The sequence below is a fragment of the Helobdella robusta genome, assembly GCF_000326865.2.
Source record: "Helobdella robusta unplaced genomic scaffold HELROscaffold_46, whole genome shotgun sequence".
NCBI lineage: Eukaryota > Metazoa > Annelida > Clitellata > Rhynchobdellida > Glossiphoniidae > Helobdella > Helobdella robusta.
The window spans coordinates 1,292,469-1,304,743 of record NW_008705138.1 but is presented as its reverse complement, the minus strand read 5'-3'; the positions used below and the strand labels follow the sequence as shown (position 1 = coordinate 1,304,743).

General features: G+C 32.6%; 2 protein-coding genes across 2 annotated transcripts; one reads left to right on the top strand and one right to left on the bottom strand.

The window, feature by feature from the left end:
- HELRODRAFT_178235 (hypothetical protein) lies at nt 1-769 on the top strand (the record flags this gene model as incomplete). Its single annotated transcript, XM_009026347.1, has 2 exons — nt 1-369; nt 707-769. The coding sequence occupies 2 exons, from the start codon at nt 1-3 to the stop codon at nt 767-769; spliced, it is 432 nt and encodes a 143-aa protein (XP_009024595.1).
- Nucleotides 770-2,930: 2,161 nt separating this feature from the next.
- On the bottom strand, nt 2,931-3,672 carry HELRODRAFT_178234 (hypothetical protein; the record flags this gene model as incomplete). The annotated part of the gene is made up of 2 exons (XM_009026346.1): nt 2,931-3,368; nt 3,511-3,672. The coding sequence occupies 2 exons, from the start codon at nt 3,670-3,672 to the stop codon at nt 2,931-2,933; spliced, it is 600 nt and encodes a 199-aa protein (XP_009024594.1).
- Between the last annotated feature and the right edge of the window lie 8,603 nt (nt 3,673-12,275).

The window sequence follows — 12,275 nt, the reverse complement described above, 5'->3', positions numbered from 1 at the left end:
ATGGACGCTTACGTCAAACACTTCCCACAAAACAATCGTTTCTTAGTTAGCCGCGTAGTTTCCGGATCGATCCCGATGGAGGTGTTGTTGAAGTATCCGCGACGGGACGCAAGGGTGCTCCCTCAACAACACATCCAGAATGGTCCCTACACGGTCACCAATGCATTCGAAAATGCCTCCATCACAACTTTTACTGGAACTTACTCGCCAGGAATGAAATTGGAAATTCAAATGTGCACAACTTTTCCCGGGAGTCAATGGTTTTCCAAATTGCCGGCAAAGGAGAGAGCAAGAAAAAATTTTTTGAAACAATTTTGTGGGATTTTCGGCTTTACATTATATTTTTGTATTTCTCGTTTCAGTCGAATGGTTCGTAATTTGTCGTAATTTGTTGCGACAGAAGGACACAGCTCTGTACGTTGTCGGGAGATTTACTTTTTGAGTTGAATTACATTCCGAAATTTCTGTATACGTTTGAAAAGCGTATGAACGAGTCAACTGAAATCATCAATTTTAGGAACTAATGACAGGAAAAAACAGACTAAAATATTTTGTTCTTAGTTTTTTGGCAAAACATCTGAAATATTTTAATTGATGAAATTATGAAAACTTTCGATGGGCTTATCGGGAAAATTTTTTGAAGGTCTTAAAAATATGCGAATAAGTGAATTAACAGCAATACCATTACCAACAAAAACATAAACAGCATAATAATAATGGAAACTCTTTTATTTCAATCAAAGTCAATCTAATGAATGGAAGAAAATAGAATAATTAAAATATATACTAATGTAATAATATTCAATAAAACCACAATGCTCATTATCTATGACAAGTGCAAAACGGTAAAATATTCAAATTGGTTACGGATTGTTTCTATCGCAATAAATGGCATACGTCGATTTAATAACTGTATAAGTTAATTTGTTAATAAATGTAATCGGCCATGAATTTTTAATTAGAGACAAGTTTAAAACATTAAAAAAGCCAATCGGGGTGATTTCAAATGTTTTCAAAACAATTAAACTGTTTTTAAAGTCAGCCTTTAAACACAATTTCAAGTTATTTTCGTATTTCGATTGTTTGTAATTTTTTGATTTTATCAGATTTGTTTCATGGCACACCGTTTATTCGATGACTTCAATCTTGTGGTCGCGCAAAATGGCGATGTCTGGACGAAGAGTGTCGAACAGTTGCGATATTGGCAGGACTCCCTCCGAGACGATATCAGCGAATATCCGGCAGTCCGGCTGTCGACATGTCTTTAACCAACTGACGATCTCGGATAAAATTTTATTATGACGTTCAGTATATCTTGCTAACGCGACAACAGATCCACTTTCCCCATCTGAGCAGATTGGCGTTGGTCGGCAATTGCTGTATAAGATATTTCCTGGCAAATTTGTAGAGAGTTTCTGAAACCAAATCTAATTGTTTTGACCAATTTGTTATTCGCGATGGTGATATTACCTCTGTTACTGATTTAACGATGGAACCCTGGCTCTGAAGCGACACAACATGATTCCAGTTGGCCGTTATCTGATCTTCCTTTAAATGTTTTAACGAATGAGTTGTTGTGTCTGTATCTGATAATAAATTGTCCACCATTTTGTAGTCTATTGATGTTTCCCGCCAGAGACAGCGAATTTCTGAGTTTCGGTTCGTTTTGAAGTAATTGCGGAGTTTTAATCTCATTTTTAACGCAGTATCCCTGAGTGAAACAATATTATGACCTGCTGTCTTCAATGGTAGCCCTAGAACCTCTGATACACAACCGCTAATTGGCATCGTTAGCCAATCTCTAACTGCCTCTGTCACCATGTTGTCCAAGTTATTTTTTATCCACGTCAGTGAAAGATTATAGCTTCTCAATTCAAATTTTAATTGTGACGGGATAAATCTTCTTAAGACCTGGAGTTTCATTTGAGTGGAAACCTTTAGATCCGTTGTCCTCTTTAACAGTCTTGTTAATTTGGAAACCATTTCTTCTTTGGCCTTTGTGTCCTTTAGTTCCGCATCGTATATTTTACCCAGGTATTTGAATCCAGAGCCCAATTCAACGGGTGGAATGGGAATGTTGTCTATTGTCAACCTGGGCAAAAATTGGTCATATGAGCCATCTTTTTTCATCATACCGAGCACACAACATTTGTCCACTCGCATCTGCATGTCTGACCATCGGCACCAAGCTAGATTCAGATCAATTAGCTTTTGAGCACTTTCCGAATTGTGTGCTATTATCGCTGTATCATCTGCAAACTGCAGCCGTGGTCTAGCCCTCACATCTGACGTTGGTTCCCACAGGTAGCCGCATTGTTTAAATTCATCACCCTCCAAGATTTTCATCAACGGGTTAAAGCAAAGGTTAAACAACAACGGCGAACATGGATCACCCTGTAGCACTCCTTTTCTTACTGGCAACAACGGTGTGAGTTGATCATTAATTGATACTGATATTGCATAGCTCGAGTAGATTGACAAAACTAAATTTCGGAATAATTGAGGAACATGATGGTAGAGTAAAATGGAATTAATAAGCTGATGGCTTACCTCCCCAAACGCATTCCGAAGATCCAGTAGAGCAATAATTATCGAGCGTTGATATCTTTTTGCATCTTTCATTAGATGTGATAGCATCTGTGTGTGCTCTGCTAGGCCATCGAGCGTAGGGTAAAAACCTTTCTGTATATTTGTGCTGATAAAATTATTTCGTAGGAGGAAGTTGTGAAGACGATTTTTGATTAATGTTGAAAATATCTTGTATAGTACAGGCTGGAGAGTTATGGGGCGAAAGTTAGCCGGGTCATTTGCATCACCTTTTTTATGAATAAGAATCGTTAAGGCTTTTCGCCAACACAGCGGAATTTTTCCGGCATTCCAACATTTAACTATTAATTTGTGAAGGTATGTGCGGAGAATTGGACATCTTTTTAGCGCAATAACCGAAATTTGGTCCAGCGGACAAGGTATGGCTTTCGCCTTGCACCTTCGAACAATCGCCACGACTTCCTTATATGTCGGTTTAACGATGTCACCCTTAACTGACGGTTCCGGCAGGGGATGAATCCAATCTGGAATGAGGATCGAGCGTCGGCTATCAATCCATTGCGGAAAAAAGTTTCACCGTCGGCCACATTAAATTGAGGAGCTACATTTGTTGATGATGAAAACGATGATTTGCAGGCCCTCCAAAAATTGTTGTTGAACTGGTTTGTATCCATTGCGGAGCACGTTTTCTTTGAGGATTTTAATCTCAATCTCTCTCGAATTAATTTACTCAGTTTTGAGATATGGGTGTTGAAAACGTTATTGCAGTTTTGAGCTTTTAGTTGTTTTAGCTCCTTTTTTTTGTTGTTTGATTGTGCAGTCTGTTTTCAAATTATTTGTTGATTTAGTTTTTACAACGCCGTAGTTTGTTTTGAAGTAAGAGTAAATTATTTGTTGAAAATGTGTTGCAAAGTTGTCTAAATCCATGTTGTTTAGGCAATCCAACTCACTCTGAAAAGCCACGTTCGCTTCTGACCAATCCGCTGGAGATTTTGGCAGTTTAACGCCTGAGAGCGGTTGTGGGGTCTCCGTTTGTGTTGGTTTGTGTTCGAAACCAGAGCGACCTGGGTCAGAAGAAGTGGATGTTTCTCCTTCATCTACTTTGGCTTTGAGAGATTTGCACATTTTACAAGTTCTTTGGTGCATTCTTAATCCTTTTCTACCCTTACAGGGTCGGCCACAGCAACATGTCAACATATTATTTAAATTATTTGAAATATTATTGTCGTTATTTATTAAACTAGACGAAATATTAATATTTGGTGAATTGTTTTCATTTACAGTTTCTATCTTAGTAGCTTTTGTACAACGCCAGGAGTGTCTGTTCAATGATATAAACTCTTTATAACAATACGGACATTTGGTCGCGTTAATTAAAATTATTTGATTTAAAACCACAATTAAACATATTAAATTATAAAAAATATAGTTTTTATTAAAATTAAAACAACGGCCATGTTCGTTACAATTTGCGAATTTTTTTAAAACCAAATTTAAATAGTTAAACTTCGTTAAAACACTATTATTGCTAGAAAAACAGTAAACTGTGAGAATACAACTCTCTTGTTCGGTTATGTTATAACAACAATAATATAATAATAACATATATAATATTAATATTATATAATTTATATAATTATATTAATAATAATATAATATATGGGAACAATCTTTTATTCATCAATAAAATCAATAAAAATGATAATACAAATTAAGTAAAATAAAGTGAAAAGTCAATGAAATAATTAGTGTTTTATCAAATCTGCGAAGCTCATCATTCAAATCGAGTGAGTACAGCCAGAGTTAATTAGTTTCAAAATTGGTTCATTTCAAATTTCTATCACAATAGAGAGCGTACGACTATGATACAGCAGATTTAATAAGGTCGTTGCAAAAGTTATCAGACCAAACAATGTTTATATGAGATAAATTAAATTGCTTGAATAAACCCAATGTAGAAATTTCGAATGTATAATAATAACAATAATAATAATAATAATAATAATGATCATTGTTATAGTGCATTCAGTATTGCTCGTGCACTTTATATTTCTACGAAGGTTTTCCTTATTGTGGAAAAATTGAAAGAAAGCAAAAAGAGGTAGATAGTAAGAAAAAGTAGAAGAGATGAAAAAAGAGAGAAGGAGGAAAGAGAAAGAGAGAGTGGGAGAGAAAAGGAAAGTGAATTCGAAGGAAATAAACAGTTACGTAAGTTTACGAAAAGAATGATGTAAAAAAAAACACTGAACTACGAGAAAGAGAGAAAGAAGAAAGAGGTGCCAAAGAAGACAATTATAGAGAGAAAAATAAGGTATTACAATATGTTAGAGGAAGAGAGAGAGAGAGATCAAAACAAGTTAGAAAGAATGAGAGAAAGAGAGAGTAAAAAAAGAAAGTAGCAAAGAGATTAGAAAAAATACGAAAATTACGAAAGAAATGCCAAATAATAAAAAAAAGAGATAAATTAAAAATAGAAAAATTAGAGATATGGAAGAGCGGAGAGAGTGATGATAAAATTGTTAAGTCCAACTGGGACATTATGTTACGACACTGGAATTGAGATAAGGAGAGATTTGAAGAGGGAATGAATTTAAAAGTAAAAATTAAAAGAAATAAAATTTTGAAAAAATAACAAAAACATGATAATAAAAAAAATGGATTGAAAGTAAAGTGAGAAGGAGTGAGAGAGGAGGAGGAAAGAGTGAAAGACAGAGAAAAGAAAAAGAATAAAAAAAAGTAAAGAAAGTTAATGGTGAGAGACGGAAAAAGATTAAAAAACAACGAGAGAGAGAAAAAGAAAGAAAAAGAGAGAGAGAGAGAAAGAGAGAGAGAGAAAGATTTAAGATGAAACTTTTCAATAGTAGTGTTCACGTGATCATTATTATTAATGCGGAATCATTTTTACATCATTAGTCTACTGTTACTTATTATATACCATTCCGCAGTATCAAACTCGCCATCATCATCATCATTCTCATCGTCGTCGTCATCATCATCGTCGTCGTGATTATTAATATTATTAATTATTAACAGTTCGTTCATTGAATCATTCTTTGTGTGCCCGTTCGTTCATTCATTCATTCACACATTAATTCATTATCTATGTATTCATTCATTTTTTCGTTCGTTCGTTCATTCATTCATTCACACATTAATTCATTTATCTATGTATTCATTCATTTTTTCGTTCGTTCGTTCATTCATTCATTCACACATTAATTCCTTATCTATGTATTCATTCATTTTTTCGTTCGTTCGTTCATTCATTCATTCACACATTAATTCCTTATCTATGTATTCATTCATTTTTTTGTTCGTTCGTTCGTTCATTCATTCACACAGTAATCCTGAAGCAATTTATTTACATATTTCATTTTATTTATTTATTTTAGTTATTTATTATTCATTTATTTATTCGTTCATTAATTGATTAATTAATTTATTTATTTTATTCATTCATCTATCTATTCATTCATTAATTCAAAATATCATAAAATATCATTAATTCATAAATTCATTCATTCATTTATTTATTTATTCATTTGTTCGTTCGTTCGTTCGTTTGTTCATTCATTCATTCATTCGTTCGTTCGTTCGTTAGTTCGTTCACTCACTCACTCACTCACTCACTCACTCACTCACTCACTCACTCACTCACTCACTCACTCACTCACTCACTCACTCACTCACTCACTCACTCACTTTATTTATTTTCTATTGATATGCTATACACATAATAACAAAAATAATAATAACAATAATAAAATGACCATAAATAAATAAATTCTGGCGAGAAGTACATTCGAGTTGATCATATAAATTTATCGCTCCCACACAAAAAGAATACAAAAATTTTGTAAAACTTTCTATGTATATAGTAATAAAAACAAAACAAAGTGATGCAAAACAATACAAAGTGATACAAAACAATACAAAGTGATGTAAAAAAAATACAAAACGATACAAATCAATACAAAGTGATACAAAACAATACAAAGCAATACAAAACAATACAAGATAATACAAAAAAATACAAAATGATACAAGTTATCACAGAGTGACAAAAAATACCAAAAACAATACAAATTCTTAAAAATGATACAAAGAAAATAGGATGTACTGCAGTAAAGTGATGCGAAGTATTACAAAACATTTTAGAATGATAAAATCTAACATGATACAAAACGAAACAGTATGAAATAATACAATACAAATAATTTAAAATAATTCCAAATAATACCAAATAATATACAATTAAATACAAAAAATTGTATAAAGGGAAGGAGAGAAAGAAAAAGAAAAATAAAAAAAATAAAAAATAAGAAAAAGTGAGAAAAAAAAAGAGAAAGAGAGAGAAGGAGAGAAAGAGAGAGAGAGAGAAAGAGGGAAAGAAAGAAAAAGTGTAAATAAAAAAGAAAGAGATAATATACAATTTTTAAAAAACCCAAAATAATTCCAACTAATATACTATTTCAACAACAACAAAATTATGTATAAAAAGAGAGAGAGAGAGAGAGAGAGAGAGAAAGAAAAAAGAGAGAGAGTAAAAATGAAAAAGGAGAGGGAGACAAATAAAAAATGAAACTGGAAAGAAACACAGCAGAATTCTGAAGAGATTCAATAAGAATAAAATCTAATAAGAGCTGAGTGGGAGGATGTTAATAAAAAAATTTTTTTTACAATTTAAATCATGAAGTGTACAGAGATGGAGGGAGAGAAGAGAGAGGAGAGAGGAAAAAAAATTAATAAAAAAACTAAAAAAATATGTAAAACCAAACAAGAAATAATGTGGGAGCCGTAGGTAGGAAAGGAGTGAAATGACGTCAGGAGGGGAAGGGCAAACAAATAAAAAAACAATAATAAAAATAATAAACATTAACAAAGCAAACAGAAGGTAGTACAAACACAGGATAACACACCGGGTGCGGGTGAAGATTAACGAAACAACTTACAAAGGGAGACAAAAGTGGTGGAAAAAATGAATATAAATTAAAAGGGGTGAATGAAAAACTGGCTGAAAAAAAATAAATTGAAAAATAAAAAAAGCGTGAAAAATAAAAAAAAGAAGTGGAAAGTTAAAAAAACATTTGACAAAAAAATGAAAAAATGGATAAAGTGGTAAACATTGAAAGTAAAAAAGACACAGAAAAAATTAAAACTGTAGAAAAAAGTAATATAAAAAGAAATATAAAAGAATTAAGAATAAGTAGAAAAGAAGGAAGGAGTGTAACTTGAAAAAAATATAAGAGAGAGAAAAAAAGAAGTAAAAGAAAGAGAGAGATAAATAAGAGGGAGAAAAAAAAGAAAAAATAGAAACAAATAAAAAGATAAAGTGGAGAGTAACGGTGGGTGATTCTTGAGGTAGAGATGTAAAAATGTTCGGAGAGAGAAAAAGATTCAATTCGTTTCAAGTGGCCATCGATGCGAGGTGCTGATTGAAATTGAAGATTGACTGAGTGAACTGGTGGAGGAATGGAGGAGGTAAATAAAAGAATGTATGAGTGGGTGAATGAATGGGTGAATGAATGGGCGAGTGAGTGAGCAAAAAGAATTGTAAATAAAAATGTTTCAAAATAATTATCATTATGAAGAGCACGAAAAAATGATGAGGTTATACAAATGAAAAGAAACTCGCGAATAATATTTTCTGACAAGCAAATTCGTTTATCATGACCGCTCGCTCTCCTCCAATAAAACTCGACCGGAAGTGACGTTAGATATCACGTGACAAACAAAATGGCGGCATTTCAAGAATAAAAGTAAAGCCGTAGTAACAAAATTATAATGAATGATGTCTGTTGAAGTGAAGCTTTATTATTATTAATACTTTTATTATTATTGTTGTTGTTATTATTATTATTATTATTATTATTTCACTTGGTGTAACTGCTAAAATTAATACATTGTCATTGGTAACAACTATAACAACAACACCACATCAACAACTGAGCTAACCTCAATGCTACTACTACTACCACTACTACAACTACAACTACCACTACTACTACTACTACTACTACTACTACTACTACTACTACTACTACTACAACTACCACTACTACTACTTCTACTACTACTACTACTACTACTACTACTACTACTACTACTACTACTACTACTACTACTACTACTACTACTACTACTACTACTACTGCTACTACTACTACCACTACTACTACTACTACTACTATAATAATAATAATAATAAATGTGTGCTCATTCGTCTCTACCGAGCGAACAACATCTTTCTTGAAGAAACAAAAGGATGCCAAAGAAACACCGCAAGTTGTAAAGATCAGTTACTAGTAAGTCAATCAGTGGTGGAACATGCATCCATTTTATATGGGTGACCTAAAAATAAAATAATGATATATCAATGGTGCAGCTGTTCCAGTTTTGGCATATAGTTTTGGTACTTACAATCGGTTGAGACCAGAAATTGAAAATATTGACAGGAAAGCTATTAACAATTAATAATTTTCATTATCCGGAAGCATATAAGGATAGAATATATATTTCTTAAAAAATGGTAGAAGAAGACTTATGAAAGTGATGACGTTTTATGAACAATCAATCCTGAAATTAGCAAAATATGTTAAAAGTAAAAATGATCCCTTTATAAAATATGCACGAAATAAAATAAATAAAATTTGACGAAATAAAGGCATAAATATTCGTTGTAAGAGGAGTAAAAAAAATATTTAAAAAATTGAATCAAATAACACTGACGAATGAAAAAATTGTTACAGAGCTTAAAATATATTAAAGAGAAAGAAGGCACTATAAAAACCCCACCATGGGCAATTTCTTGGAGAACAAGATTGAAAAGATGCTGGCAGAGTTATCTGTACTATGGCTGAAGAAAGAATAGTTGAAAGGTGAAACAGAAAGATTAATAATTGATGCCCAAGATCAAGAGTTAAACACAAGAGGATTTAAAAGACGTATTTTAAAAGAAGATGTTGCAGATGTGTCATGTCATAAAACCGAAGATTATATTGGGCATGTTATAGCCGGTTGTTCTGCACTTACACCAACTGAATATCCCAATCGGTATCACAAATTGGCAAAGTCTATCCACTGAAAAATACGTAAAGAAATTAAAAATACGGTGACTGAAAAATACAAAGGAACACAAACCAGAAAAAGTTGTCTAAACGGATGAAGTCACGATGAAGTGTGGGACGTTACTGTAATAACAGACAGAACAATAATGGCGGGAAGACCAGATTTAGAATATTGAGATAAGAACACAAAAGAAATTTTTGATTGAGATTTCGGTACCAGAAGATAAAAATATTACTGCAAAAAAGAATGAAAAACATCTAAAGTTACGAGACTTAGAAGTTGAAATTTCTAGAATATAGGGGGTAAAATTTAGAACAATATCTGTGGTAGTTAGAGCAATGGAAGTAGTAGGGATGGAGTTGAAGAAAAATCTAGAAGAGAAACCTGGAAAACCTAAGGTGGTGGAGGTGCAAAAAGTTGCATTTGTCAGGAACTGCCCACATCTTCCTGAGGAAAGTGCTCGGATAAAATTCCGAAGTTTCTGGATGGAACTCGGATTCATCTGTTATCCCAGCCTTAAAAAGCTGTGTGACTTAAAAACCATAAAAAATAATAATAATAAAAATAATGAGAACATCCTTTTATTTTCATTTTTAAAACATACGTTGTAATTATAATGTTAAAGTAATAAAAACTTATAATGTTAATTATATAGATGTTCTAGAATGCTCGCCATACATTTTAAATGGGCACAAAGAGAAATAGAATCAGCATTGAATTATGTTCAAATCGTGTTCCTATCACAGTAAATTACGTAAGATGACGATACTGCGGAATTAATTAAACTTCTATGAAAAGGGTCAGACCAAATAAAATTAATTAATGATAGTTTAAAATATTTAAAAAAAACCTAGAGGGGAAATTTCGAATGAATTTATTTTAATATTTGAGTTATAATATTTGAGTTTTTCAATTCGTCTATCAAATTGTTATTTAGATTTTGAAGGTATTTTGATGTTTTATATTCTTTATATTTAGAAAAGTTAGTTTTGTGGAATAATAATAATAATAATAATAATAATAATAGTCATTGACATAGTTCTTAATTAAGGCCGAACATTTTTCCGCCGCTTTTTCAGCAGTTTAAATTTGTTTAGTGCATTTGTTATTGTTACTGTTAATAATAATAATTATAATAATAATGTTATTATTATTATTATTCTTATTATGACGTAATTGCAAGATGGCATCTCACGAAGTTAACATGATGAGTTGACCGAACATCCATCATTTCGTTCTCTCACACTAGAATAGTGCACTGATCCATCTCTCCGCCCGTCTTTTTTTTATTTTTTTAATAATTTGTTTTTTTATTCATTCATTCAGTTTTGAATCTACTCATTCAAGCATTCTTCCGTATGTATGTTTCTTTGTTCACGTTTTTACATAAATTCGTCCATCTATTTTCGGTCTGGCAGATGTGACGTCCCGAATGCGGAGTGGGCCCCTTCAATGCCGCCGAGTCGCGCCCAAATTCCGACATCCGGTGAAATTTGGATTTTTCGAATCCAACGCGTAAAAACCGAATCCTTCCAATGAAGTTGAGTTAAAAAAATTAATTAATTGAATATTTTTCACTGCAATACAAAAAGGGAAATTTTATAAACTTTTGTATATCACGTGTGAACTTTTTCAACACTTGTTTGCAACTACAATTGAATAAAACATCTTTATTTTTGAATAACATGATGAACGGCGTCGGTTGAATTTGAATCAAAGAGCCCCAAATTGTTCATTGTCTTCAGTGTTCTAGGCTGGAAAGGAATATGGTTTAGATGATTTTTAATTACGAGCACCGCTCCCCCTTGCATTTTGATTCGAGTCCGAACAAACCCGACAATTACATTCGGATCACATTTCTACCATCTATTTATCTATTCACTCTTCCATTCATTCATTCAATCATTCGTTCATTCGTTCGTTCGTTTATTCGTTCATTCATTCATTCATTCACTCACTCGCTCACTCACTCACTCACTCACTCACTCACTAACTCACTCACTCATTCACTCACTCATTCACTCACTCACTCACTCGTTCATTCATTTATTCATTCATCCATTATTTTATCCATCCATCCATCCATCCATCCATTCATTCATTCATTCATTCAATAATTCATTCATGTACTAACCAAAAGATCGGCACAAGAATGGAAGGCAGTTGTTCGTGAAGAGTTGCTTGCATTCATGTTTTGCTAAACATTCAGTTATGCAACAATCTGTTGAATGAATGAAAGATTGAATGAACGTACGAACGAATTAATAAAAACTAATAAGTGAATGAATAATAAGAGAAGGAATGATTGGACGGATGGATGGATGGACGGATAATTACGGATAAATAAAAGGTTAAAAATAAACTCATTATTGAATTGAATTGAAAGGTTACTCTCTTTTGCGCTTGCTTCAGAGGTTTCAACGACAAACACACACAGCGCATATGGATACGCCTGAAAACAACGCATCATACACATTGCATATGATAGGCGGAGATTTTTTTGTATTCGAACCCAGTCACTGCAGCAGCAAGATCAGACGCCTTTAACCATCGAGCCATCACGCCACCTAACCATTCACTCGCCGTTGGATAATAGGTTGATAGGAACATAAATTATAAATGAACGAATTTATAAAAAAATTAAAAAGTAGATATATCAT